Source organism: Populus euphratica, unplaced genomic scaffold (genome assembly GCF_000495115.2).
Source record: "Populus euphratica unplaced genomic scaffold, PopEup_1.0 scaffold18.1, whole genome shotgun sequence".
Classification (NCBI taxonomy): domain Eukaryota; kingdom Viridiplantae; phylum Streptophyta; class Magnoliopsida; order Malpighiales; family Salicaceae; genus Populus; species Populus euphratica.
Genome location: NW_011499881.1, coordinates 846,255 through 871,429, shown reverse-complemented (window position 1 = coordinate 871,429; position 25,175 = coordinate 846,255). Strand labels below are relative to the sequence as shown.

Below are 25,175 nucleotides of genomic sequence, written 5' to 3'. Positions count from 1 at the left end.
TATACACCATAAATTATAATATTTTAAGATGTTTTCTCTTTAAATTTAAATAACCAATTTATTGTTAAAACATAATATAAATTATATATTAAAAATTTATTTAACAACTTAAATTATTAGGTTACAATAATTTTTTAACATAATATTAGAGTTTTAATAATCAAAATTTAAATTTTATTATTTTTATTTATTTGATAAAAATTAAATATAAATATTATGCTTGTATATTTTTCTAATTATATATCTGAAACACAGCTATCATCTTGGATTGGATTATTACTTCTCTAAGATTTAATCAATTGAAGATGATCGTTAAGAGGGGTGGATGTCTTCTGTTTTAATTTGTTTGCCTTTTCGTCCAAAATAAATTATTCTCGTATATTTTCCTGGATGAAACTTTCACGTCATGGCGTCCTGCTTTTTTTGGCTCCATTTCCTTATAATAGAACACATGATAGACAATACAAGTTCATATGATTATTGCCCCCATGTGTGCTGTCATTTCAGCACTGGGCAACGGTGTTCACCTTGTTGATGCTGTTATACATGGGCTTCGAGAATATCATGTTAAAATTTCACATTATAATTTAAGAACAGAGAACATTGACAGCAATGAAATCTGAGGTCTTTGGTTGACCTCATGAATCGAGCTGGAGCTCAACACTAGGCTCTTGTTGTGCATGGCCTCATGGGCTGTTGAAGCTCAAAATCAACTTTCTTTAACGTGCTCAAAATCAACTTTCTTGAACGTGTTCACATGGCGGATCAACTGCATAAGCACCCATGATCAATAGATCCTCTAAATACCAGGTTTCTCTGCACAACCTAATTCTGTTTAAATCCTTCCAAACACAGCACAGGATCCCCTGACCCCCCTTGTTGCAAGACGCGTCTGTTTTTGCAGCAATTAAAGAACTTTTCAGGCTGCCTCATGCTCGCGGTTCCGCCAGACCGACTCGTTTTGAGACATCAATGTCAGGGCCTCCCCCCTCACCTGGCAGTGTAAAGCAGGTGTTTACCGTGTTCTGTGGAAATTTCAAGAGAGTGAAAATCCTTCTTACCTCATATCGGAAACTATTATTCTACTCAACTCCGATTTAACACATGTCGCATCTTGAAAGATCAAACATGATATTCCTTGTATTGTTGGGGTCGGAAGAAGGAAGGAAATTTATCGACAAACCAACTTTTCACACGGCTGCTTTTATCCGATATTCCAAATGGGAACCTTAGCAAGTGCTATAGCTAGCCTCTAGATCGATGATGATTTTTGTAGCTGAAATGAAATGAAAAGACTTTGTTTAATTTTAAATTAGTGTCGGCAAGTATTTGGGCCTCGAGATTCAACACACATCACCAAGAACAAACCAATTTAATGGAAAAAAAAAACAACTAAACTGAATAAAAGAACGGACACGCCAAGGAGTTCTGTCCAGTTGTTGAAATGGATGGATCGAAGTTAAAGTGCTATAACTTCAAGATTAGAAAAGCAACAGATGCAACTAGAAATGGAATGAAATCTTTATATTGATTGAAATTTGATTACAAGTTTTATGAAGGTACGATGGAAAAACAAGAACGAATAACTACACAGCATCTAGATTTCTTCTTGAAAACATGATTAAAATACAGAAGAAGAGAATTACAGTACATGTTCAAGATGATTCCCAGACTGATTTTGCTTCTGATTCGGCCCAAAATATGACAGTTTCTCCTACGAATTCCTCAAACAGCCAGCTTCCTTCAACTATCCATTCATTGGCCACCACCTCGTGCTGATAGACTAACGCTTACCTGATCATGATCTTTATCACTTGGAGTTGTTCAGCATATTTCTGTCACCTTCCTAAACTTTCTGCGATCCCATCTATAATTGTGTGACGGATCATGTCTGTTATCGCATAAAATCTTAAGAAATTCGATCTGGTGCAGCCAAAGCTTAGAGTGCAGATTCTACAGTGTATATATCAGGCATGTGGGGAACTGGGTCCTCCACACAAAGCAGAGCCATGACTCGTGACAGGAGGAGGGTATATAAAACTTTGCAGGCCATGGCAAGTGATTAGCATCCAATTCAATGTTTCCTTTTCTATACTGTTCTCCCTTTGCTTCAAGTTCTAATCAGAACTCCAACATTAATTCTAAGGATTCTGAAACTCTGAATAACTTTGGAATCTCTCAAATGTACATTACAAATTCATCATGTTTCCCAAAGATGTTCATCCTGACGTGGGTAAAGCCCTATCTATTTAAAAGCATAGGCATATAAAATATGCGTCTCTATCTACATGAATAAAAACGAGCCCTTCCTAGCTATATAGAAGCCATAAGGCATATCACATTAATTTGTGAATGAGAACTGTATGAAAATGGGTGAGATTTTAACAACAACCAAAATCCTTAAAAATAATAAAGCTATAGTTTCTAGAAGTTACTAATTCAAATTTTATAAACTTTAAGACTTACATAATTAACTATTAATAATAATAAAATAATAATTAAAATAGGCTGTCATATGGTGAATGGGTTAGAAAACAATTGGGCCATGGAAACTCATTGGTGGGCCAAAAAACCAACCCCCTTCAATTAGATCCGTCGGTCTTCTATCCCTACACACAGAACAGAGATTACAGTCCCTAGCTAGCAATTGAAGTCCTGCCTATTTCCTCCTCCTGCTGCTGCTGCTGCTCAATTTACCCACTAACAATCTTTCATTTTAGTTAATTAAGCAGCAGCTCTAGCCAGACGCCAGATAAACCCTAACCTCTCTGTCCACAATGCATTGCTCAAGTAAGTTTCTCGCTTTCTTGATAAATTTGTTTTTCTTTTATCTTCTGTAGTTTCTTATCGATCTCTGTTTTTTTCCGGACAGTTTCCGGCGAGGTTCCGGAACAGCCCGTCGTTTCGAAGAAGTCTGGGCTTTTATATGAGAAGCGCTTAATCGAGAGACACATATCGGTATGTATATATTTTTTTTAAATTCTAGGGTTTTAGCTTCTAGCTCTCTAGGGTTTTGCTTTTTGGCTTCTTAGAGTATTGGTAGAGCAACAGAGATTTTGATGTTTTTTTTTTTTGTGTGACTTGAATAAACGGACGAGATGTTATAGGCTAAAAGCGTCATCATTGAAATTGTTGAAGCTACTTGTGTTGGTTATTTTGTGTAATTACCAAGGAAGTAATAAAAATTGCAAAGGTTACGGTTTGCAACACTGAGGTGACAACAAAACTAGCCAAGATTTATTTAGGATTTTCCTGTCTTTACAAATCTTTTCGTACGTGCAAGAACAAGTTCCTTTTATAACAGGAGGGAGGGAGGTGTTGCTTTTGTTGCCAAATCTATAAAATTGAGCTTCACTTTGAACTGCACTGATCTATAAAGTTTCTTTTCAGGAAACTTGGTATTACGCTTGATAAAGCTTGCATTGTTGTTTATTTTCTAACCAGGAATATGGAAAATGCCCAATTACTGGGGAACCACTTACTATGGATGATATTGTTCCAGTCAAAACAGGCAAAGTATGTTTATTTCTAGTTCTTTGTTTTGATTGTTATTGAAGTCTTTATATCCCACTGTTGCAGCATCAACCATTTTCTATACTTGATTAGTTTTTTTTTTTGGATTTCTTGTAGATCGTGAAGCCAAGAACTGTACAGACTGCTAGCATCCCTGGGATGCTTGGGATGTTCCAGAATGTATGTTTATCAACCATATGATATTCTTTTTGTTGACTTTCTAACTTCTAGCTTCACATGATAATAATAGTGTGGCATTAAGATAGGTGTCACTATAAAGTTGTAAACTCTTCCCTGTATTTCTTCACTTTTCACAAGTTATAAGGCTTCAAATTATTAACTGTTTTACTTGTAACATATATGAGAGGGATGCTTGCCTCCATCTAGTTCTCCTCAAATTATTGCTATGACGTTGATAAGCCTCTATTCCTGGTTCTATCAAACGTCATGTTCTTTATCCTTTACAGTATAGATTTTAAGCTTCCCTGTAGTTCAATCATGTACGACTGCCATATTTGTTCTCCTTGAAATGTTTTAATTTCCTCATCTACTCCATACTTAGATGACTAGATTTTTTCACTAGGGAATTCTTTATTGCCGTTAATTTGTTCATTAACAATTGCTAATTATCATGGTGGATTAGTTATACTCTTTAATTGAGCTTATTTTATTAATATGTTTTCATTTGATTTTGTTTGTAAATTCTTTCTTGATCTAATTGCAGGAATGGGATGGCCTAATGTTGTCCAACTTTGCATTGGAGCAACAATTACATACAGCAAGGCAAGAGCTAAGTCATGCATTATACCAGGTAATAGCCTCATTATTAAATGCTTGCTAATATGCTCCGCTTTTGATAGGGCATGTTTAGTATATCATCTTAACTGCAAATGTTGATTTGTATTTTTTGCATCTAATATTTAATTTTTGTTATTTGACCGTTGATTTAAAATATTGTTGCTTACTTTTTCTCTTGGCTTCATTTTAATCTCATTTGGTTTATTATGTTTGTTTTCTTTTTTGGCATTCATTGTTTCATCTTCACAATGATCACGAACCCTTAATCCTTGTTGTTGGTGTTATTAGCAATGTATCAGTGTTCTTACTGATCCAGTGGTGGCTTTTGATATGACTTTCAACCGAAATGGAATTTTCCTTTTTCTTTACTGATATAGAGAGTTATAACATTGCCTGTTAACATGAAGGCTCTATTTCAGTGAGGTCTATTTGTGGTAGAATGGTCTGTTTATGGTCTTCTATCCCTACACACAGAACAGAGATTACAGTCCCTAGCTAGCAATTGAAGTCCTGCCTATTTCCTCCTCCTGCTGCTGCTGCTGCTCAATTTACCCACTAACAATCTTTCATTTTAGTTAATTAAGCAGCAGCTCTAGCCAGACGCCAGATAAACCCTAACCTCTCTGTCCACAATGCATTGCTCAAGTAAGTTTCTCGCTTTCTTGATAAATTTGTTTTTCTTTTATCTTCTGTAGTTTCTTATCGATCTCTGTTTTTTTCCGGACAGTTTCCGGCGAGGTTCCGGAACAGCCCGTCGTTTCGAAGAAGTCTGGGCTTTTATATGAGAAGCGCTTAATCGAGAGACACATATCGGTATGTATATATTTTTTTTAAATTCTAGGGTTTTAGCTTCTAGCTCTCTAGGGTTTTGCTTTTTGGCTTCTTAGAGTATTGGTAGAGCAACAGAGATTTTGATGTTTTTTTTTTGTGTGACTTGAATAAACGGACGAGATGTTATAGGCTAAAAGCGTCATCATTGAAATTGTTGAAGCTACTTGTGTTGGTTATTTTGTGTAATTACCAAGGAAGTAATAAAAATTGCAAAGGTTACGGTTTGCAACACTGAGGTGACAACAAAACTAGCCAAGATTTATTTAGGATTTTCCTGTCTTTACAAATCTTTTCGTACGTGCAAGAACAAGTTCCTTTTATAACAGGAGGGAGGGAGGTGTTGCTTTTGTTGCCAAATCTATAAAATTGAGCTTCACTTTGAACTGCACTGATCTATAAAGTTTCTTTTCAGGAAACTTGGTATTACGCTTGATAAAGCTTGCATTGTTGTTTATTTTCTAACCAGGAATATGGAAAATGCCCAATTACTGGGGAACCACTTACTATGGATGATATTGTTCCAGTCAAAACAGGCAAAGTATGTTTATTTCTAGTTCTTTGTTTTGATTGTTATTGAAGTCTTTATATCCCACTGTTGCAGCATCAACCATTTTCTATACTTGATTAGTTTTTTTTTTTGGATTTCTTGTAGATCGTGAAGCCAAGAACTGTACAGACTGCTAGCATCCCTGGGATGCTTGGGATGTTCCAGAATGTATGTTTATCAACCATATGATATTCTTTTTGTTGACTTTCTAACTTCTAGCTTCACATGATAATAATAGTGTGGCATTAAGATAGGTGTCACTATAAAGTTGTAAACTCTTCCCTGTATTTCTTCACTTTTCACAAGTTATAAGGCTTCAAATTATTAACTGTTTTACTTGTAACATATATGAGAGGGATGCTTGCCTCCATCTAGTTCTCCTCAAATTATTGCTATGACGTTGATAAGCCTCTATTCCTGGTTCTATCAAACGTCATGTTCTTTATCCTTTACAGTATAGATTTTAAGCTTCCCTGTAGTTCAATCATGTACGACTGCCATATTTGTTCTCCTTGAAATGTTTTAATTTCCTCATCTACTCCATACTTAGATGACTAGATTTTTTCACTAGGGAATTCTTTATTGCCGTTAATTTGTTCATTAACAATTGCTAATTATCATGGTGGATTAGTTACACTCTTTAATTGAGCTTATTTTACTAATATGTTTTCATTTGATTTTGTTTGTAAATTCTTTCTTGATCTAATTGCAGGAATGGGATGGCCTAATGTTGTCCAACTTTGCATTGGAGCAACAATTACATACAGCAAGGCAAGAGCTAAGTCATGCATTATACCAGGTAATAGCCTCATTATTAAATGCTTGCTAATATGCTCCGCTTTGGTAGGGCATGTTTAGTATATCATCTTAACTGCAAATGTTGATTTGTATTTTTTGCATCTAATATTTAATTTTTGTTATTTGACCGTTGATTTAAAATATTGTTGCTTACTTTTTCTCTTGGCTTCATTTTAATCTCATTTGGTTTATTATGTTTGTTTTCTTTTTTGGCATTCATTGTTTCATCTTCACAATGATCACGAACCCTTAATCCTTGTTGTTGGTGTTATTAGCAATGTATCAGTGTTCTTACTGATCCAGTGGTGGCTTTTGATATGACTTTCAACCATTTAACATGAAGGCTCTATTTCAGTGAGGTCTATTTGTGGTAGAATGGTCTGTTTATTCTTCCCAATTTGAAGCTGCCTCCTTTCTGCAAAGGATTTGGAACTATTGAAATTGCTGCACCCCCAAAATTTTGCATAAATGTTATCATCTAAGACCCTGGAAGTTAAATGGTATTTTGAAATTTTATTTTCAATTTTTTTATACTCTACATTAGCTTTTGTACAGGTCCAATCCTAATTTCCATGTTCTTGCTTTTTCATAGGCTCAATCCTAAAGTTTTTACGCTAGTTCTAGTTTCTCTCTTATCTCATTTTTTTCCCTTTTCATTGTTTGAATAAACATTGTAGGTTGGATTATTGATATTAGCACTTGCATACTTTACTTATCCAACACATGGACTCTGGTTGTGTTGTTTCTTATTTTGGCAGCATGATGCTGCTTGCCGTGTAATTGCAAGACTTAAAAAAGAAAGAGATGAAGCAAGGTCATTGCTTGCACAAGCTGAGAGGCAGATACCCATGTCTGCATCAGAAGCTGTTACAGAAAATGCTTCAGTTCTTAGCAATGGAAAACGAGGTTTTTCTCTCGTATCCTTCTTGGTTTTTCAGTTTTTCTAAAGTTTCTTATCAATATGTATTTAAGTTCTGTTGGAATCACCATAGCTGCCGAGGATGATGATTTGGGTCAACCTGGGAAGAGAGTACGACCTGGAATTTCTGCTAGCATCATTACAGAGCTTACAGACTGTAATGCAACTCTTTCACAACAGCGGAAAAAGCGGCAGGTATTGATTCATGTTAATGTAGGACTACTTAATTTTTGTTGGTAGATTGTGGATTTAAATACTCTATTTTGGCGTGAATTGTTTTTCAAATCATATCTCGTTGTGTGATTTAGTAAAGAGTATAAGGAATGAATGAAGTTGCAGCCTCTTGTTTTGTATGTGCTGCTTGACTGATTTGATGCTTGTCTTTCTCTTCCCCTTTTCACTGTTAGATTCCTCCAACATTGGCTCCTATTGGTGCTCTAGAGAGGTACACCCAACTTTCTAGCCATCCACTTCACAAAACTAGCAAGCCGGGCATCTTATCTATTGATATCCAATATTCCAAGGTAAGAAAATCTATACACACTGATACAGTTGGTGAATTTTAAATATTCGCCGGGTTTGCTTGTTTAGAAGATTTTTATAAGCAAATAGTTTCCAAGTTGCATTTATTCATGCACTGTTCTGTTTTCTGAATTTTGTGGAAACTGTCCTCGTTTTGTGTGACTGTTCACTTGTATGTCAAATTGAGGCCACTTTCAATTTGGTTGCCGTATTTGTGCTACTCTTGTCTTGTTTAGAAGATTTTTATAAGCAAATAGTTTCCAACAAAATGTTGTGGAAACTGTCCTCACTGTGTGACTATTCACTTGTACGTCAAATTTAGGCCACTTTCAATTTAGTTACTTCATTGTGCTGCTCTTGTCTTGTACTTGAATATAATGTTGCATAAATTGCTGCTTGTAGCATATTTGATTATGACTTTGCAAAAATTTCCCAAAACTGCATCTTAATGACTGATGAAAGGTATAAATTGAATCATAAAGCGGGCGATCAAAGCATGCAAATATAAAAATTGAAGTGGTTTTATGGAGGTGGCTTATGCATGTTTTCTAGAAAAGCCTTTCCCATCTTTTTTCTTATGCCAGTGTTCATGCTTTAGTATGTTAAGGGTTTTGCTTCATTAAATTATCAGACATGGGGATTTTCTTTGTTTGGCTCTTCTCATAACACTTTGTATCTTATGTCGGGAGTGGATGACAGGAGCTTATTTCAAGTTTATATAATCTAAATGTTGTCTATAAGTTGCAACAATTTTTAGCTCTCTTGTGGGAGGAAAACTAAAAGTAATGGGCCAGAGTGCTTTGCTCACTTGATGATTTGTGGTGATTCATGCACCTTTTCTCTCTGGTCTTCAGGATATCATTGCTACTGGAGGAGTTGATGCAACTGCTGTAGTCTTTGATCGGCTATCAGGACAGATTGTATCGACACTCAGTGGTCACTCAAAGAAGGTTGTTATCTTTATTTATTTCTGCTTTGTGCTGCATCAATGCTATTAAGTGAAACTTATGACTTGTAACATCATTTTTGCTGTAGGTGACTAGCGTAAAATTTGTAGCTGAGGGTGAATTTTTCTTAACTGGATCAGTAGATAAGGTAAGCACCGTTCAATTTGGTGGGCTTAAAACTTATTATTTACTGTTGTTGTGGTCCCCCCCCAGCTTGGTAAACTCACATAGAAACTTACCTACCATCTCATGTTTATGTTCCAACATTCCTTTGGTGTGTCTTAAAGTATTTTTTGACCTGTCAGTTGTGGCTATGAATTATAGAACCTAAAAAAACCATGCTGTTTATGAGAAACAAAAGCATTCGACAAAACTATTAACAAAAGTATGCAGTTTCTAAAATGTATTGATCTAGGCATTAAAAATGAAACAATGGGGAGTAGAAGAGAGTTGAAACCATCCAGGCTGGCTGTCATAATCATCTTTCAGGTGCTGATTTGTTGCAGTTGCTCTCTCTCATTCTTTGCACAAGTTGGAAGGGATAACTTGACCATGTATTTAAGGTCTTGACATTTAACCATTAAATCCAGCTTAACAATCCAATACCTTTCAACAAGATTTTTATATTGCTGCTGTCAAGAAGACCACTGATTGAGATAATAGTTATTATGAGAGTGATTTCTTGTACGCTCTAGTTTAGAAATGAAGATGTATTTGGAGGATGGCAGGTGGACTGATCTGTTTGAATAATCTCTAAGCCTGAACTGAAAGGATTTAGATCTTTTCAAAACTAGTACTGGAGTTAAGGTGCCATATGCCAGAACTTCCAAAAGTATTGCAATATAATCTTCTTTATGTAGGATTAACTCATCAGCAATCATCAGTCTGTAATTATAGGAAAGCACTTTGAGGTTTCTTTAAGAAAAAAGGGGGTCAAATTGGACTGGGGGAATGTAATTGCAATATGCCCTTTTTGGGGGAAGGAATTTTTGTCTTGAACAGTGATTTTGTGTCATTTAGAGGCAGTGGATGTGAAAGCAATTGCTGGTGTGGAATTGGCATCATGGTCATGGATTTTATTTAGTAAAGGATTAAATCGTGAAACTATGTCCATTGTGATCTTCAAACTTGTTCTATGTGGAGCTATAGTGAATCCTTTTGCTTACCTTATGATGAAACTGGACTTTTTTGATGAGCTATTGCTTTCTTTTCTGTCACTCTTTCCATGTCTAATTTCTTTTTCACCCATTAAAGAACTGAATTTCTGGCAGTTGGATCATCTCATCCATAAGTATCCTTTCTTAATTTAGTGTTCCTAGGCATTCATCAAGGATTTAATTTGTTTTGAAAATGCTGCAGACCGTTCGTGTGTGGCAAGGATCCGAAGATGGCAGCTATGATTGCAGACATATCCTAAAGGATCATACTGCAGAGGTAATTACCTTTCAAAACCACATTGATCTTGTTTCATAACCAGTGGCTGATTGTTAGCCTGATCTTGTGGATATAAATTCCTAATATTGGTTCTGTTTTGATAAATCTAGGCATGTTCTAGATGAATACTTGTTTTAATAAAGTGCAATGCTTAGGTTTACGTTAAATAGAATGGAAGATAGATGACCTTTGGTAATGGGACCTTTTTAGGTTTACTTTAGTAGCTTTGGAATCGGGCCAGTATCAAATAAATTCCTTTTTTTCATGTCTCTTCCCTTTACATGTCCACATTTGAGGGTAGCTCAAATGAAATTCTCTAATATGCAAGCTTGAGGCCATGGACCCAAGCAAGATTCATCATGTGCTGTGCATTTCATGATGCCTTGTACACTGAATGAAAATTGCAAATCAGTGGTTAAACAAATAACCCATCCATTTAATGTTTTCATCTTGTGAATTAAGTCGTCACAGCTAGTTTATGCCTACAAATAGTTCATTCTGTGTCCAATCAAATTGAATTAAGGAAAAGCATCTGCTTTCCCTACAAGGTAGTGCCATTGCTTCACCATATTTTGCTCACTTAAAACACTAAATTTTTGCATGCTTTTTTGGTATCTGAATACTTGCCAGCTTGACTGTGGTGTTGTACTGATCTCGTGGCATTTTTTATTATATAATACTTGTATGCTTACAAATTCTGTCAGGTGCAAGCTGTCACTGTTCATGCAACGAATAACTACTTCGTGACTGCTTCTCTTGACAATACGTGGTGCTTCTACGATCTCTCCTCTGGTTTATGCATGACTCAGGTCCCCCCCCTCACTCTGTTATTTTGTGTGCGCGCTCTTATGTGTGTCTTGCACACATTCACAGAAGTCCTTTTCAATTTTTTTCCTGATTTGTGAGTTATGTATGAAGATTGATTGCAGACAAATTAAATGCCAAAATATATTAATTTATCTCCTGATCTGAGATTTTCACTTTTATGACTGGTTATTGTGTTCCATTTAATATAATGGACCTGCAGATAGAATCCATGAAGTTCAGGAACAATTCACAATTTTATCTAAATTCAAATAATTGAATCCTTCTATCACATACTTGTGGTCTATTTCATTTTATTTTTTTTTGGTTCTCCATAATAGTTGTCAAAGCTGACAGTTTAACAATAAATTAATGTTCAGATGCCCATTATTCTTTTTTTATGATGCATTTTTACATGTTCAAAATGTAAAAAGAGGCATATTTAAAAGGCATTAAGATCAGACATAGGTAGTGAATGGTGGAGTATGTTTTTCTATTGTATGACTCTGGAGTAGTTTCTTCTGTATTGCGATAAATTTTTATTCAGGCTCTAGTTATCAATTACAAAGTTCAGTTTCGTTAAAATTTCCTCTTTCAGACAAGGTTTCTAAATGTTTCAGTCATGTTAATTTTCTGAACTTAAAGTTTTTATTTCAATTTTAAACATGAAAATTCCCTTTTGTCCGTTGGATCTGGTTCTGGATGAACTATATAATGATCAATTTTGCAGGTTGCTGACACTTCCAAAACTGATGGCTATACATCTGCTGCCTTTCATCCTGATGGTCTCATCCTTGGAACAGGCACTTCAGAAGCAGTTGTTAAAATCTGGGATGTAAAAAGTCAGGTACACAATCACTATTGTAATTGTTGTGTTTATTACCTTTTCAAAGTGCAGCATGTAGAAGGCAGACATGTACCAAATAAAACCTTCATTTGTTGATTTAATTCAAAATATTTGAAGTTTTATCTTTCTTTTGTTTTTTGTTTGTATGCAGGCCAATGTTGCAAAATTCGAAGGTCATGTTGGGCCCGTAACAGCAATATCTTTCTCAGAAAATGGATATTTTCTGGCTGTAAGTATCATGTTTTTTTCTGAACAAATCATGCAATGATGGGTGATCTGACATGCTATGATCTTATTTAATGTTTGTACTGGACAGACTGCTGCCCATGATAGTGTTAAGCTGTGGGATCTGCGGAAATTGAAAAACTTCCGGACACTCAATCTATATGATTCTGATACACCTACAAACTCTGGTGTGTATTACTATGGTTATGCCTTTCCTTATTTATATGCGTTGCAATTCATGGCTAGTGGCTGCAACAATAGTTCCTATGACCTTGTATGCTCCCGCCCTAGCCAACCTGTTTTCCATTACCTGACAAGTCATACTTGCTGTGTGAATACTGTGTAGAGTGGTTTTAAAAACTTAAAGCTTGGCTATGTGGAATTCTTTCTTTCTTCTCTTTTTTCTTTATTTTTTAAGCCTGTTGTTGATCTCTTCAGTGCTCGGGTCGGGCAATCTTGTTCCACTGCAATATGCAATTTTTTTTTTTTTATTGTGAGGGAAGTTGTAATGGTGTTTCTCTTTTTGTTATGGCAGTGGAATTCGACCACAGTGGATCTTACCTTGGAATTGCAGGATCAGATATAAGGTGCTGTCTCTTATGGCTCTTCAAATTTCTCGTAGTTTTCAAAGGATTTTTAAGAATTGTCTGTCTGAAGTTGAATAACAGCTCTGCTTTTTGACTAAACGAAATGTTCAGGGTTGTGCATAAAGTATTTCTGATAATGCTAATAAATTTGTTTCTTCGTTGCAAGAACTTTCTTTGAAGCCTTTTCAGAAGAGCTATTATGATTTTTTTTTTTTCCCAATAACCTGTAAACTCTTATATTTATCTCGTCTAATTCTGTGTCTTGTACTTGCGCAGAGTTTACCAAGTTGGCAGTGTTAAAGCAGACTGGAATTGTATCAAAACTCTTCCTGATTTATCCGGAACAGGTTTTTCTCCTTCTCTTGCTATCATTACATGTTGCTTCCCGCGTTTGTTGGACTCACAGATGCTCTATTATTCCACTCGTTTACAGGAAGAGCAACTTGCATAAAATTTGGTCCAGATGCCAATTACATAGCTGTGGGATCAATGGATCGCAACCTCCGGGTATTTGGCCTGCCTGGGGATGAAGCTCCACAGGAGTCATGATGCACCTTTAAGTTGCTTGAGTCAGAGAGTTGAGTTCATGGATTTCTGCAGTTGTTGCCACGGCTTTTATTGGGCTGACGCAGCAAAACAAGCCACAGCTTTTATTGGGCTGACGCAGCAAAACAATAGACTGAGTTTAATTATGCGATGCCAACACTTTATGCAATTTCCAGATATGGAGCAGGGTGGTTGTCTGGGATTTGAAGAACTTAAATTCGAGCGACCTCTACAGCCAGTCATTTTGTATTGATGTTGTCATTGGAACTTCCAGACCATTAATCTACACAGTGAGGTGTTTGGGGCACTCTTGATGCTTGTTAAGTGCTCATCTTTGAGGGATGGATAAACTTTTGAGAATTGTATTTGATTCACTGTAGTAAAATGTAGTAGTTCGATTGTGTTCGCATCTGCCATGCTAATTGATTGACCTTAGCTCTGCTGCCCTGGTAAGTTGATAAGTTGGCAAGCATCCTTCAAAATCCCCCCATTTCCATCTCAATAGTGCTTTAGTGAAGTGTTTCAAATTTGTTAAAAATTACTGTTGTTGTTGCATGCCACCCAAGCTTAACTTGCCAGCCATGCAAACGTCTTTGAGGAAACCACGTCAACCAGCAGATTTCTCATGCTTTATTCACAGAAATTGAAGACATGATCCTCAGGATTCAAGCTTCAGAAAAATGGAGGGCTCCATGATCCAAAGAATAAAGAATGAGATCACAAGCTAATTAAGAAGCTTCCATAGCCTGCCTCGTACAAGGTAAGGTATTTTGATGAATGCGTGAACCCCCAAAGCAGCAGCAAGAAGATATCATCATAAAGAAGAAATAAAATCTCAGAAAGTCGAAAATGTCTGCTCCTACGATTCTTGTGTTTTTTCAATAGACGCTTCCAGGAACGCGAGTCATCTATCCAACTCTGATTGCACCTGCGCAGCCCTCCTGGTCAACCAATTATGCAAAAGGAAGCCACAGCTGTAAAGCCCTGTAGACAGAAATGCTTCTGTTACTGGGATTTAGGATGTTTGTTCATCACGGTATAAATACTTGGAAGGGACGGTGCGTGTCTCTGTGCGTGTGTGTGTGTGTGTGTCTATATATGGTATAAATACTTGGAAGGGACGGTGACACACACACACACACACACACACATATATATTAAGAAATATTAATTTAATAGCTCGTCGGTGGAAAGGAAAAACTAAAGAGACAGGGCGGTGTGTGTGGTGTGTGTGTGGATGCGTGGTTAACTTTACTTGTGTTTGTGTCCAAAAGCGCCTCGTCCTCAGTGGGGTCTGTCGGGTCCCCCCCTCCCCCTCTCCCCTCCTCTTTAACGTACAAGTTTTTGATTGGTAGCTGTGAGAATTTTTTTTTCCAAACAAAGTTCATGAATCATAATATGGGGAAATTAGATACCGCTTCTATATTTATAATTCATCATTTCTGGGTTGGAAATATAGTTATTTAACTCGATTTCAGGTTTACATGGGTTAATTAAATTAATTAAAATATTTCTTAATTTTTTTAATTGAATTAACCTAATAAATTAATTTAGATTTAATAATAGTGGTTCAAAACTCAACGTCAACGTATAAAAAAACACAGCAAGTGGTTAAAATAATTCAATCAAACTATGGCTCTCTTCTTTCATCCTTGCAAACAAATAAATGATATATTTTTTTATATTAAGATATTTTATTTTCATGTTTTTGCATGATGGATGGATTTTTCTAACTCAATCATATTAAGTTAGTTGAATCAATCATATTATAAAACATATAATAGGAGTTTAGGTTGGTACATTATTTTAAATGCAAAAGCATACTGTGCTTGAGTCATTTGAATTAATTAAATAAAGAGTTGAAATTTTTATTTGGTGGTTTTCTCTTATATATGACTAAATTTACTTTTACAACATTTCATAGTTTGTTGACAAATTCCCTCCTGCAAGTCACAAAACAATCGCTTTCGGCCAGAGTTAATGATACCAAAAATGTCTTTGTTAGATATCTTGTGTTTGAAATTTTAATGCATGATATTTTTAAAAAATATTAAAATTATTAGAAATTATTAAAAAATATATTAAAATTATTAGTAAATATTAAAAAAATATTTTTTAACTAAAAACAATTAAAAACATTTTAAAACAGAAAAACGCGCCGTGAATAAGATCATAAGCGTCTCTTTTTTGCTGGTCAAACGAAGCAATACTTTCATGGTGAAGCTATCTACTGATTTTGCTAACTCTGTAGCTTAATTTATTGCAAATTATAATATGCCAGCTACAATTGACTCCAGATTTTGTCACATGCTTTCCTTGAAAGTTATAAATTCTTGCTAGGCTCCTCCACTTTTATCACAGAACAACCAGTTACTTGGACTTCAATTCAATCCTCATGACCAGCACATGAAAATTAAATGAGTTACTGCTGCATTCAAAATCCAAACCCTAGCTCTTGTATGATGTTCCTCAGTCAAACTTCATGCCCTTTCCTAACCCAGATCCCTTTAGTTACATTCATGCCCTCCACGCCTTTCATGGAAGAGAATATTTTGTAGCTTCTTGCACCTTTAAAAAATAATAATCTTGTTTAAACCGATTTTGTTCTCATTCTCTTCAAATACTACAAAAAATACTTAAGATTGGTACTTACTGCTTACCATTCCGATGAAATTGTAGAGTGAGTGCTTTTTTCTTTTACTTCTATTGGTGTTGGACAGTGTAGTACTTCCTAGTGGGGAGAGGTGAGAGAGAAAAGAGACCGCTCCAGCTCTCTGACTCTGCACATATACAGAGAAAAAGAAGTAAAGTGAATCACAAACACCAGAAAACTTAAAACCAAAACCCGAAAGACAGTTTTTTTGAGCAATTCAAAGCACAGCCAGAACCCAACACAGCTCCTTCATTTTCCTCCTACTGTTCTGTTTTAGTCAGAACCCATTTCTCAAATCCTTCCAAAACCTGTCATGATTTGATCCATTTCGGCCATTTCCTAAATGGGTTTTCCCTCGAAACCTTTTTCTTGCTTCTTCTTTCTCTGTCTTCTCTCTGTCAATCTTTCTCAGTCTGCCCTTGATTACAGCACCTTGGTCTACAAGGGTTGTGCGAAGCAAGCTTTTCAAGATCCAAATGGTGTCTATTCACAAGCCATCTCTGCCCTTTTTGGCTCTTTAGTCTCCCAGTCCACCAAAACCAAGTTCTTTAAGACCACCACCGGGACTGGCCAAACAACCATCACTGGTCTCTTTCAATGCAGAGGAGACCTTAGTAATACTGACTGCTACCACTGTGTCAGCAAACTGCCAGTTTTAACAGACAAACTATGTGGTAAAACAATAGCTGCAAGAATCCAGCTTTATGGATGCTACATTTTGTATGAAGTTGCTGGCTTTACACAAATTTCAGGTATGGAAATGCTGTACAAGACTTGTGGGGCTACAAATGTGGCAGGAAGTGGGTTTGAAGAGAGAAGAGATACTGCCTTTTCGGTGATGCAAAATGGTGTGGTTAGTAGCCATGGCTTCTACGCGACCAACTACCAATCTATGTATGTTTTGGGGCAGTGCGAGGGTGATGTTGGAGATTCAGATTGTGGCGAGTGTGTGAAAACTGCTGTTCAGAGAGCTCAAGTTGAGTGTGGGAACTCTATTTCAGGCCAAATCTATCTGCATAAATGCTTTATTAGTTACAGTTATTATCCAAATGGGGTGCCCAGGAGATCGTCGTCTTCTTCCTCATCTTCCAATTCATTTTCATCAGGTTTGAGTACTGAAATGGAATTTTTAGGAAATCTAGAGAGAAGTTTTCTGCTTTTTATATATAGTTAGTAAGCAATATTCGTTTTGGTGATGGTTTGCTTTACTGGATCGTTGATTCATCCTGTTTCCTAACTGATTCTATTTCCCTGCAAAAAAGTTTTTTTTTTCCAATATATTATCGAGTCTCTTAATCTATTGCAATAAGTATATGGTTAGGGTTGCTGGATCTTTCTCCCCTTTTCTTCCCCCTCCACTGTTAAAAAAAGTCCATTTTTAATAGATTATTGGGTCTCTATCTACTGGAATTAATATATGATTATCTTGTGTGAAGAATGTCCGGTATCTTATCAATGTGTATGAAAGTGGTTTTATTTTAATTGGCCTGGGAGATGTATATAATATAGAAGTTGATTTGTGATGGATGTAGGGACAGGGCAAAATACAGGGAAGACAGTAGCCGTTATAGTAGGAGGGGCAGCTGGTGTTGGGTTCTTGGTCATTTGCTTATTGTTTGCAAGAGGACTGCTGAAGAAACATGATGGTATGCTTTTTTGCACTTTGATGAATATGATGTGAGATAGGATAATACTCTGCATTTCATTGGTAGTAGACTCTTTTTTGCTTTCAATTCTGATATGGTTGGAGGATGCTATCTTGTGCAGATTTTTAAGAGAAAGAGATGGATCTTAAAGAGGAGGCAAGCAATAATCTTTTCTCGAGGTGGATTCTTTCAACATTTTCATTTCTTTCAATAGTATAAATGGGGTTTTGTGGTGGACCAATTTTGATGAAGAAAAGATAGGATAGAAATGGCAAATGTGTGCCTGTTGTCACAGCCTGGTAAGGCAGTATATCTGGGACTGGAAGTAACTAGGGCTTGAAGTTGTTTCACAAAGGTGAAAACATATAGCAGAGTGTGCTTGTCAATTTGAATGGATGACAGGGGAGAGTTGAATTAATGGGTTTTGGCCTTTATTTTTTGTACAGCGTGTGGATGTTTGTCTCTTTCCCCCTCCTCTCCACATCAATGCATCCCCATCCCCATCTTCTTCTGCTTTATGCTTTTTACAAAGTAGTCAATTACCTTCCTTTTCTCCTTCTCTAACATGCTGATGATCCTCACAGATGTGTTTCTTTTTCTTCTCATCTCTTTTCTCGGCCTGGATTAGCTATGATATTGTTAGAAGATGTAGGCGATTTGATGTAGAGCCTCGGGTTGGTTACTAAAAATGGAAACTCAAAAACACCATCATTTTCTTGCATTTTCTTGCCGAACAGTTTTGTTGTGATTATTAAATGGTGATAACTCCTCCTGTAAGATTTCGCATGAACCAATTGATAGAGACAGTCCAGTGTGGTGGTCCTTCTCCCAAGTCCTTACAAAAGAGTGCTGGAGGAGACAGCTAGATGCAATTATCATACATTGTTAGCACCTTGGAATGTATATAGCAAGCTGTCTTTCCATGACAACAAACATGCTATTTTTTAATTCAATGCAACAATTTCTCTGGTTTTGGACCGCGTAGGGTTGTAAAATGAAGCTAGGATAACACATGAATCGCAAATTTTAAGAGCTCTCGAGTTAAATAGAAGTTACCCTTTAAGAGGTTGGCGTCGAGCTGTGAAAGGAGCTTATGGTCGGCAGCCATACGCTCTTCCTCGAAATAAATTGAATGGCACAAATTGTGCACCGGAGGAGAGAGAAGAGGAAAGGAAGAAAAATACTTTTTATTACAATATTAGCGGTATCATTGAAAAGCTTTTGATAAAATAAATGATTTCAATGTCTGGTTATAACTATGATTGGAGTGTGTTTCAGACAACATGTGGCTTGTCTTTAGACAAAAAGCCAGAAAATATCTTAAAATTTATTTTCTCATGCATTAAAGGAATCGATAGCTTAGTGTGAGTCTTTTTTTATTTATTTGGAAATGGGTTGCCCGTTCCAATTTTTTCTTTTGAAAAAAATAAATTCAATTGATGCTTTGCTTCTTGTATCCCAAATTCTGTACCAGGCTGGAAAATCAAAGGTGATGTTTTTTTTTTTTTTTATAAATCTGATTTTTTTTTTATCCAAAATAGGTATAAATTCTTATATATGTGATTAAGCTTCTATATAGTCTTAAATTACTCAAAAAAACACTCCACAAACTTAAAATCAATATAAAATAAAAAAAATTATTAAGCTCGTATCCATGATTTTAGATAATACAAAGATCAAATAACACCTAGATAATACTTTTATTGATGAATGAAATCTATTAATATTAATATTGATTATTTTTATGAGCTAAATTAGTAGTCTCAAGATTTTTTCTGGCATTCTCTTTTCTTTTAAATTAGGAATTGAAAAATAAAAATAACGAAGGTCTTTACTACAATTAAAATTTTAAAATATTAAGGGATGAAAAGTTAGTCTAAAAAAGGATCAAAATGAATTTTTTGTTACAATTTTTAAATTGCCACCTTTGTTCTTCTTTTTTCTACATCTTGGTCCCTTCTTTTTCAATTTTGACCCTCCTGAACAAATTTTGATAAATTGGGGGCATAAAAGGATGAGATTGAGGAGAAATAAAGTTTGAGGATTAAATTGATAAAAAATTGCTGTGATTGCGTTTTAGATTTTGTTTAATAATTTAACGATCATATCTCAACAGTAAAATAGTCTTACCAGACAGCACGAGCCCTTCTCGCATGGAAGGATTAAGGCATGTGGATTTGTACTATGAAAGACGACATTTCCCTCAGAATTCCGCTTGACAGTTGTGTAAACCTTGTCATAGAATAGAAGTAGGCCATCAATGATTGGTCAAATTGTCAGGCAAATCTCCAATATTCAGTTGGCACTCAAACAGCTGAGGTCCCGATCAATGGCTTGTCGCCGGAACAAAGGTGGGTGCCGCTCCACCATCTTTAATTTTCCCATCTTTTTTTTTTCTTTCTTTCTTGGGTGATATTATTGCGTCCCAGGGATTGTATGCGCTCATAGCTCTGTTTTGGAAGTATTTTTTTAAAAAATTATTTTAATATATTTTTAAATTTTTTACATAGCTGGAAAAGTTTAAAATTTAAATCATAAAGTGTAATGTTTGTAGAATTGTTTATGAATTAGATAGATGATATAAGATTTAAAACTCAATTTTTATATGGAAATTATAAAATAGATTACTATAATCAATTTAGATCAAGAAAATCCTTTGATTAGATATGGAAAATATTTTTACAAAATTTTGTTATTACTTTTAGTACATTAATTGGAAAGGATAGCTATGAACCCAGAAGGAGATTTGTTTAAAATATAAATATGGAAAGTGGGTAAAAACATTAAAATATATATATATATTTAACTTAATTTTCGTTGTTAATTTCAATTTGTTTTTTTCGTTCTATACAGGCAGGTCGAGTTTTGCTATTATATAAACAGCTAATGAGTTATTTTTCATTAAAGTTTTATGATTTATTGAGTTTTCTCTAGGGTTTAAGATTTAAGACTTTAAGCTTAAGGTTTGAGATTTGATTATACACTACATCGAATTATCTATTAAAAGTGGACAATTTTAAATACCTGACTTTAACTTTATATATGATTATAACAGGTGTCAGAAAATATTTGAATAAAAGAAATTTAACCCCTTCCTATGATAGGGACACCGAGGAGGCTCCGTTCTGGCAAATCGAGCTTGTTAAGGTGGTACTCGCGATCCATGGCGATGAGGAGAGGGAGCACCAAGACAACGAACGTTGTCCCTGTTATCCACGCCGCCTTTCCCGTGCTCTTTGCCAGCTTCTTCGCCATGATCAGCCCTTGCTTCTTTACCATGCTTCCATCCACCCTAGCCAGCACTCCTGCCTCCTCCATACTCGATCGCTTCCTGCCTTCAGTTTCAGACCCCATTAAAATAAACAAGTCTAGGGACGGGTTCTATGCTTGGGTTTTGGATTTTGGCTGGAAGATGACCTATACAGTTGAAATGTAGTCCTTCTGATGGCTGGTGACTTTAACACGGGCTCGCTAATCAAGTATATTACATCACTGGTAAACTGCACCGGTGAAGTACTCAGTTTAGAAGGTTGAGGGGTTAGTGTCAAACCTTTTCTTAAAAAGGAAAAAGAGAGAGAATTCATCGAGTGCACCGTTGAATATCACAAAAATAATAGTTGATGTCGAACCATTTGATGATTAATCAATGAGTGTAAAACCTCTGTTTATGTACTGAGAAAATGAGAACGGTAAGTTGAGAACATTTTCAACCTCACGAGATTTAGATACGATAGCATTCATAATGAAATCCCTGCTGCAGTGCCTAGTATTCATCCCAGAACCTCTGCATACAACCAGAGATGTATTGCATACCCAAGGGACTGCAACAGTGAATCCCAAACCAGAACCTTCCTCTCCATTTCCTGCGAGAATGCTCTTGTATGCTCGGCAAACTTTAGAAACATGCTTTCCCATTGGTAAAAGTTGCTGGTAATAATGTGAAATGGACGGATCTGCGCTTAAAACTTCCGAATCAGAATGGATGTTCACGACAACAGTTCCATGTCCAGGGTGCAGCCTCTTACTGAGAGCTTTGAGAAATGGGGAATCCGGGTCCCAAAGCTGGCAAGGGAAGATATCATCACCATCATATGCATCAATGAATATCATGTCATACGTATTACAGGTGTTAAGAACAAAGTTCTCAGCATCTGCCTCATAGAGGCAAAGTCTCTCATGGATGCCTTTCCACAGCACTTCATCAATGGGATTAGGCTTTGACAAGGCACGCTGACCTGACGAGGTCATAACCGAGAAAGAAGGAAAACCCATTGCTCGAATTGAAGCAGAGATAACAAGGGGATCAATTTCAACTATGTCAACAACAGCACCTACAGGGAGAGCATAATTTTAGTCACATTCGAACTGGATTCACAATCAATCATATCTTGAATTAAAAGTCTTCTAGAAACAACAATAGCAATAAAGTGGCACAATGTTAAAAGAGGTGTGCAGTATAAATGCTACAGGAACATTAATTTCACTTGCTTGAGACAACTGGGTTTTCATGTCTCAGTTCCAGGCGGTGGAAAATCATAAGCACATCCACAGTAGATCATACTAAAAAAAAGGCATTTCACCTTCATTGCCTCGTTAAAAAAGATAAAAAGTCCTTGCATTACTCAGCTTCTATGTTAGATTATGAGATGGCTAGGATTTCATTCTCACGTGCTTCAAATCTTCTTTCTTTATCATTCATTTCCATTATGACCTTCTCAAAAGTTCCTTCTATATTTTGACTCTCCTAAACACTACATAATCAGACACAAAGAAAAAGCACACTACTCCTGCAATGCATTCTGCAAGACAGACTAGACAGGTGCTGGTTATATTGTGAGAATGCATACCATATAGTTATATCAGTCAGGGAAGAGATTTTGAGCAGTGCTCTTGTGATTCATTAGAACCATGACAGAAAAGGCTTCTACCAGAATTAAAAAGGCACATCAGAGAAACATGCACCAAGAAAATGGCCATCTCCTACCTTGGATTTTTGTAGCCAAAAACAATGGTAAGCTTCCACCACCATGACCAATGCATAAAATGCGGATTGTTGTCTTTCCATATATAGCATCCAAAAGGTCATTATTGCAGGATGCTATAGTGGCCAACCCAGCTGATACCATACTCTTCAAATCTACACAATGATAAAGATAAATAAAAAATTAGCCAACTAAAAAGAAAAGAGCCTTTTGGGCTAATTACAAGGCTTAAACCATCAGTAGCATTAATATGATATAAACACCATTTAATTTAACAAGCAGTGTGGAAACAATGAAAAACATGCTATGGACGATCTTCAATTACAATGAGTAGGAACCTCAGACTATAGTTTCCCTCACCCCCACCCAATCAAAATCCAAATGAGAAGCATGCTATTCTGCATATGATCTGCCTGGAAAACCGTAAACAGAAGTGTTACCCCAGTTCAGGGAGCTATTGCTACATCATACAAGATGTTTCCTACTTGCCAAGGAGCTTCACCATTTAAAAAAACAGTAAAACCTATACCATCCATTCATTTCATAAGCAGTGGCATGGTAAGTGATAATGATCAAAACTATATTAATTAGCACAAAACAATAAAATTTCCAAATCCATGATCCATAATAACAAAAGAGAATAGCAATCAACAGGGTCCATCTTGCATCTAGAATTGCCCACACCACAAAACCATCCCTATTTCTCCATCTAAGAAACAAATAAATAGACCATAAAAGTCCTTCATCTGGTAGTTAGTTACTAGCAAAACAGCAGAAATAGAAGTGAAACGTCAAAACAGCTTCAAATCCAAAATATCTGCCTATACATAAAAATCAGAAATGCTTACTTCTCTCACTAAGGTATCAATAACATAAGAAATATAACAGAACCAATATGTTGGGATGAGAAAACCACTAAGGTAAGATTATTGATTCAAAATTAGAGTCGATCAAGTTATTTGACTAGCACGTCAACAAATACAGGGTCCCTATCTTTTAAAGAAAAGTCGATTGCAGCGGTCCAACTATTTAAACCACTGATTCTGTTAGGGGGTTTATAATTTGATGCAATGGCATCAGGCTATTATATGAGAAGCACTATACTAAACCACTGAAGCAATGGGATTTAGTGAATGCAGGTAAAGGAAATATACATGGAACAGCAAGACAATGGGGCTGCTGCATTAGGAATATAGAGCCTGCAGCTGAATGTTGTGATTGTTGTCGATAATAAGCAGCCATTACTTTAACAGCACTCTGCCGTGTTTCATCATTAAAATGAAGTGTCCGCCATTGATACCCAATTATACTAAAACCTCCCCCTACTTCTCCTTGATGGTTATTCTTATGCATCTCCTCTGCATACCTTCTTTCAAGCCATTTCTCTGTTTCTCGCCACTCAACCTCACTCTGCAGAAACAAAAACAAAATACAAGATAAATAAAGAGACTTGAGTTTTTTACAGACCAAGAGAGATAGAGATACTGACGGGTCTAGAAGAGGGATACGCAAGGACGGACACGATGCCGTTTCCTTTATCGGAAGGCGAACGCAAAACGGCGTGGCCGTCAGTGCACGTGCCCCACCATTCAGACGAGTAGAACCAGTCGCCTTCGTCGTCTATACAACGCCGTGCTGCTGTGCAGAGTCGCCGGGTGGAGATCAGCCTAGCTCTAAGCGACATCATCCTACAAAGAGATACTTGATGAGATAGATGATGACGATGACCCTAAAATTAGATCTTGAATTCAACGAATCTTAAACCCTAAAATCTCACTGAAATGTCAACAGGTCGGTCAACCCTCAGCTCTTGGAGAAGTGGGTTTCTACTTTCTTGTGTTTGGATGAAGTTAACGATGTTCTGTATTGGATTGAAATAGTTCGTGGATAACACCAGTTTGGTTGCTTGGGCTTGCAAAGTAGTTACAAGATGAGAGTTGTAGAGTTTTGGGAACTACGTTCACAAAAATTTTGTTTTTTTTGCTTTTTTAAAATAAAAATAAAAATATTTTTTTATATTTTTATTTTTTTTAATATTTTGATATTAAAAATATTTTTTTAAAAATATATTAAAAATAATTTTTTAAAAATAAAAAAAATTATTTTTATATATTTTTAAGTGAAAAATACTTTAAACCGCAATTATAATTTTAAATAGACAATAAATACAAATAAAGTATTTTTGAATTGTAGTTCATTTTGATAAAAGTTTCAGAAATTAATGCATATTAAAAAAAATACAACTGCTTTTGAAAATAGTGTTGTACACAATAATAATTATTTTAAAAATTATATTTTTTATTTAATTAATATATTTTAAAAAGCTAATCTAAATTTTTATGAAGAACTAATGGTAAAAAAATAAAATTTAAATTCTATTGAAAAAAAGATTATGAAAACATTTGAGCTTCTTTTTTAATACACACAGTATCATTAAAAAAATTCAACAAGATAATTTAAAATACATTTTAAAAAGATCATCAAATATAATTATGATTTGTTAAGGGTTTTATTTATGGTTAATTATAAGATCATTTAGAGTTAATTATGAGATCATTTTAAGGTTTAGTTAAAAT

General features: G+C 35.7%; 4 protein-coding genes across 5 annotated transcripts; 3 read left to right on the top strand and 1 right to left on the bottom strand.

Moving 5' to 3' along the window:
- The first annotated feature begins 2,609 nt into the window (after positions 1 to 2,609).
- On the top strand, positions 2,610 to 13,729 carry LOC105129408 (pre-mRNA-processing factor 19 homolog 2-like). Of its 2 annotated transcripts, none has more exons than XM_011031449.1 (19): positions 2,610 to 2,790; positions 2,873 to 2,958; positions 3,445 to 3,516; positions 3,631 to 3,693; positions 4,238 to 4,324; positions 7,246 to 7,393; positions 7,480 to 7,601; positions 7,814 to 7,930; positions 8,783 to 8,878; positions 8,964 to 9,023; positions 10,235 to 10,309; positions 11,014 to 11,118; positions 11,844 to 11,960; positions 12,112 to 12,189; positions 12,277 to 12,373; positions 12,721 to 12,772; positions 13,049 to 13,119; positions 13,206 to 13,377; positions 13,413 to 13,729. In XM_011031449.1, exons 1-18 carry the CDS (start codon positions 2,778 to 2,780, stop codon positions 13,319 to 13,321), a joined length of 1,575 nt encoding a protein of 524 aa, XP_011029751.1. In that variant the 5' UTR covers positions 2,610 to 2,777; the 3' UTR covers positions 13,322 to 13,377; positions 13,413 to 13,729. The 2 variants fall into 2 exon arrangements, with proteins under 2 accessions (XP_011029751.1, XP_011029750.1); XM_011031448.1 differs by lacking the exons at positions 2,610 to 2,790; positions 2,873 to 2,958; positions 3,445 to 3,516; positions 3,631 to 3,693; positions 4,238 to 4,324 and adding exons at positions 4,778 to 4,956; positions 5,039 to 5,124; positions 5,609 to 5,680; positions 5,795 to 5,857; positions 6,402 to 6,488.
- A 1,938-nt stretch (positions 13,730 to 15,667) lies between these two features.
- On the top strand, positions 15,668 to 18,148 carry LOC105129407 (cysteine-rich repeat secretory protein 3-like). Its single transcript, XM_011031447.1, has 3 exons — positions 15,668 to 17,077; positions 17,504 to 17,617; positions 17,739 to 18,148. The coding sequence occupies exons 1-3, from the start codon at positions 16,315 to 16,317 to the stop codon at positions 17,744 to 17,746; spliced, it is 885 nt and encodes a 294-aa protein (XP_011029749.1). The 5' UTR covers positions 15,668 to 16,314; the 3' UTR covers positions 17,747 to 18,148.
- A 1,612-nt stretch (positions 18,149 to 19,760) lies between these two features.
- Positions 19,761 to 21,079, top strand: LOC105129406 (uncharacterized). Its single transcript, XM_011031446.1, has 2 exons — positions 19,761 to 19,968; positions 20,722 to 21,079. Exons 1-2 carry the CDS (start codon positions 19,878 to 19,880, stop codon positions 21,051 to 21,053), a joined length of 423 nt encoding a protein of 140 aa, XP_011029748.1. The 5' UTR covers positions 19,761 to 19,877; the 3' UTR covers positions 21,054 to 21,079.
- Positions 21,080 to 21,219: 140 nt separating this feature from the next.
- LOC105129405 (S-adenosyl-L-methionine-dependent methyltransferases superfamily protein) lies at positions 21,220 to 24,538 on the bottom strand. Its single transcript, XM_011031445.1, has 4 exons — positions 24,089 to 24,538; positions 23,754 to 24,009; positions 22,602 to 22,754; positions 21,220 to 21,948 (listed from the first exon to the last, which is right to left on the bottom strand). Exons 1-4 carry the CDS (start codon positions 24,284 to 24,286, stop codon positions 21,257 to 21,259), a joined length of 1,299 nt encoding a protein of 432 aa, XP_011029747.1. The 5' UTR covers positions 24,287 to 24,538; the 3' UTR covers positions 21,220 to 21,256.
- Positions 24,539 to 25,175: the final 637 nt, after the last annotated feature.

Coding starts and splice junctions, on each gene's coding strand:
- LOC105129405 (XM_011031445.1), bottom strand. CDS start 24,286: ATGATGTCGCTTAGAGCTAGGCTGATCTCCACCCGGCGACTCTGCACA. Junction 24,010..24,088: donor CGTATCCCTCTTCTAGACCC/GTCAGTATCTCT, acceptor TTGTTTCTGCAG/AGTGAGGTTGAGTGGCGAGA. Junction 22,755..23,753: donor CCATTGTCTTGCTGTTCCAT/GTATATTTCCTT, acceptor ATCATTGTGTAG/ATTTGAAGAGTATGGTATCA.
- LOC105129408 (XM_011031449.1), top strand. Junction 2,959..3,444: donor TAATCGAGAGACACATATCG/GTATGTATATAT, acceptor TTTTCTAACCAG/GAATATGGAAAATGCCCAAT. Junction 11,119..11,843: donor CTGGTTTATGCATGACTCAG/GTCCCCCCCCTC, acceptor TCAATTTTGCAG/GTTGCTGACACTTCCAAAAC.
- LOC105129406 (XM_011031446.1), top strand. CDS start 19,878: ATGATTGGTCAAATTGTCAGGCAAATCTCCAATATTCAGTTGGCACTC. Junction 19,969..20,721: donor GGCTTGTCGCCGGAACAAAG/GTGGGTGCCGCT, acceptor TTCCTATGATAG/GGACACCGAGGAGGCTCCGT.
- LOC105129407 (XM_011031447.1), top strand. CDS start 16,315: ATGGGTTTTCCCTCGAAACCTTTTTCTTGCTTCTTCTTTCTCTGTCTT. Junction 17,078..17,503: donor TTCCAATTCATTTTCATCAG/GTTTGAGTACTG, acceptor TGATGGATGTAG/GGACAGGGCAAAATACAGGG.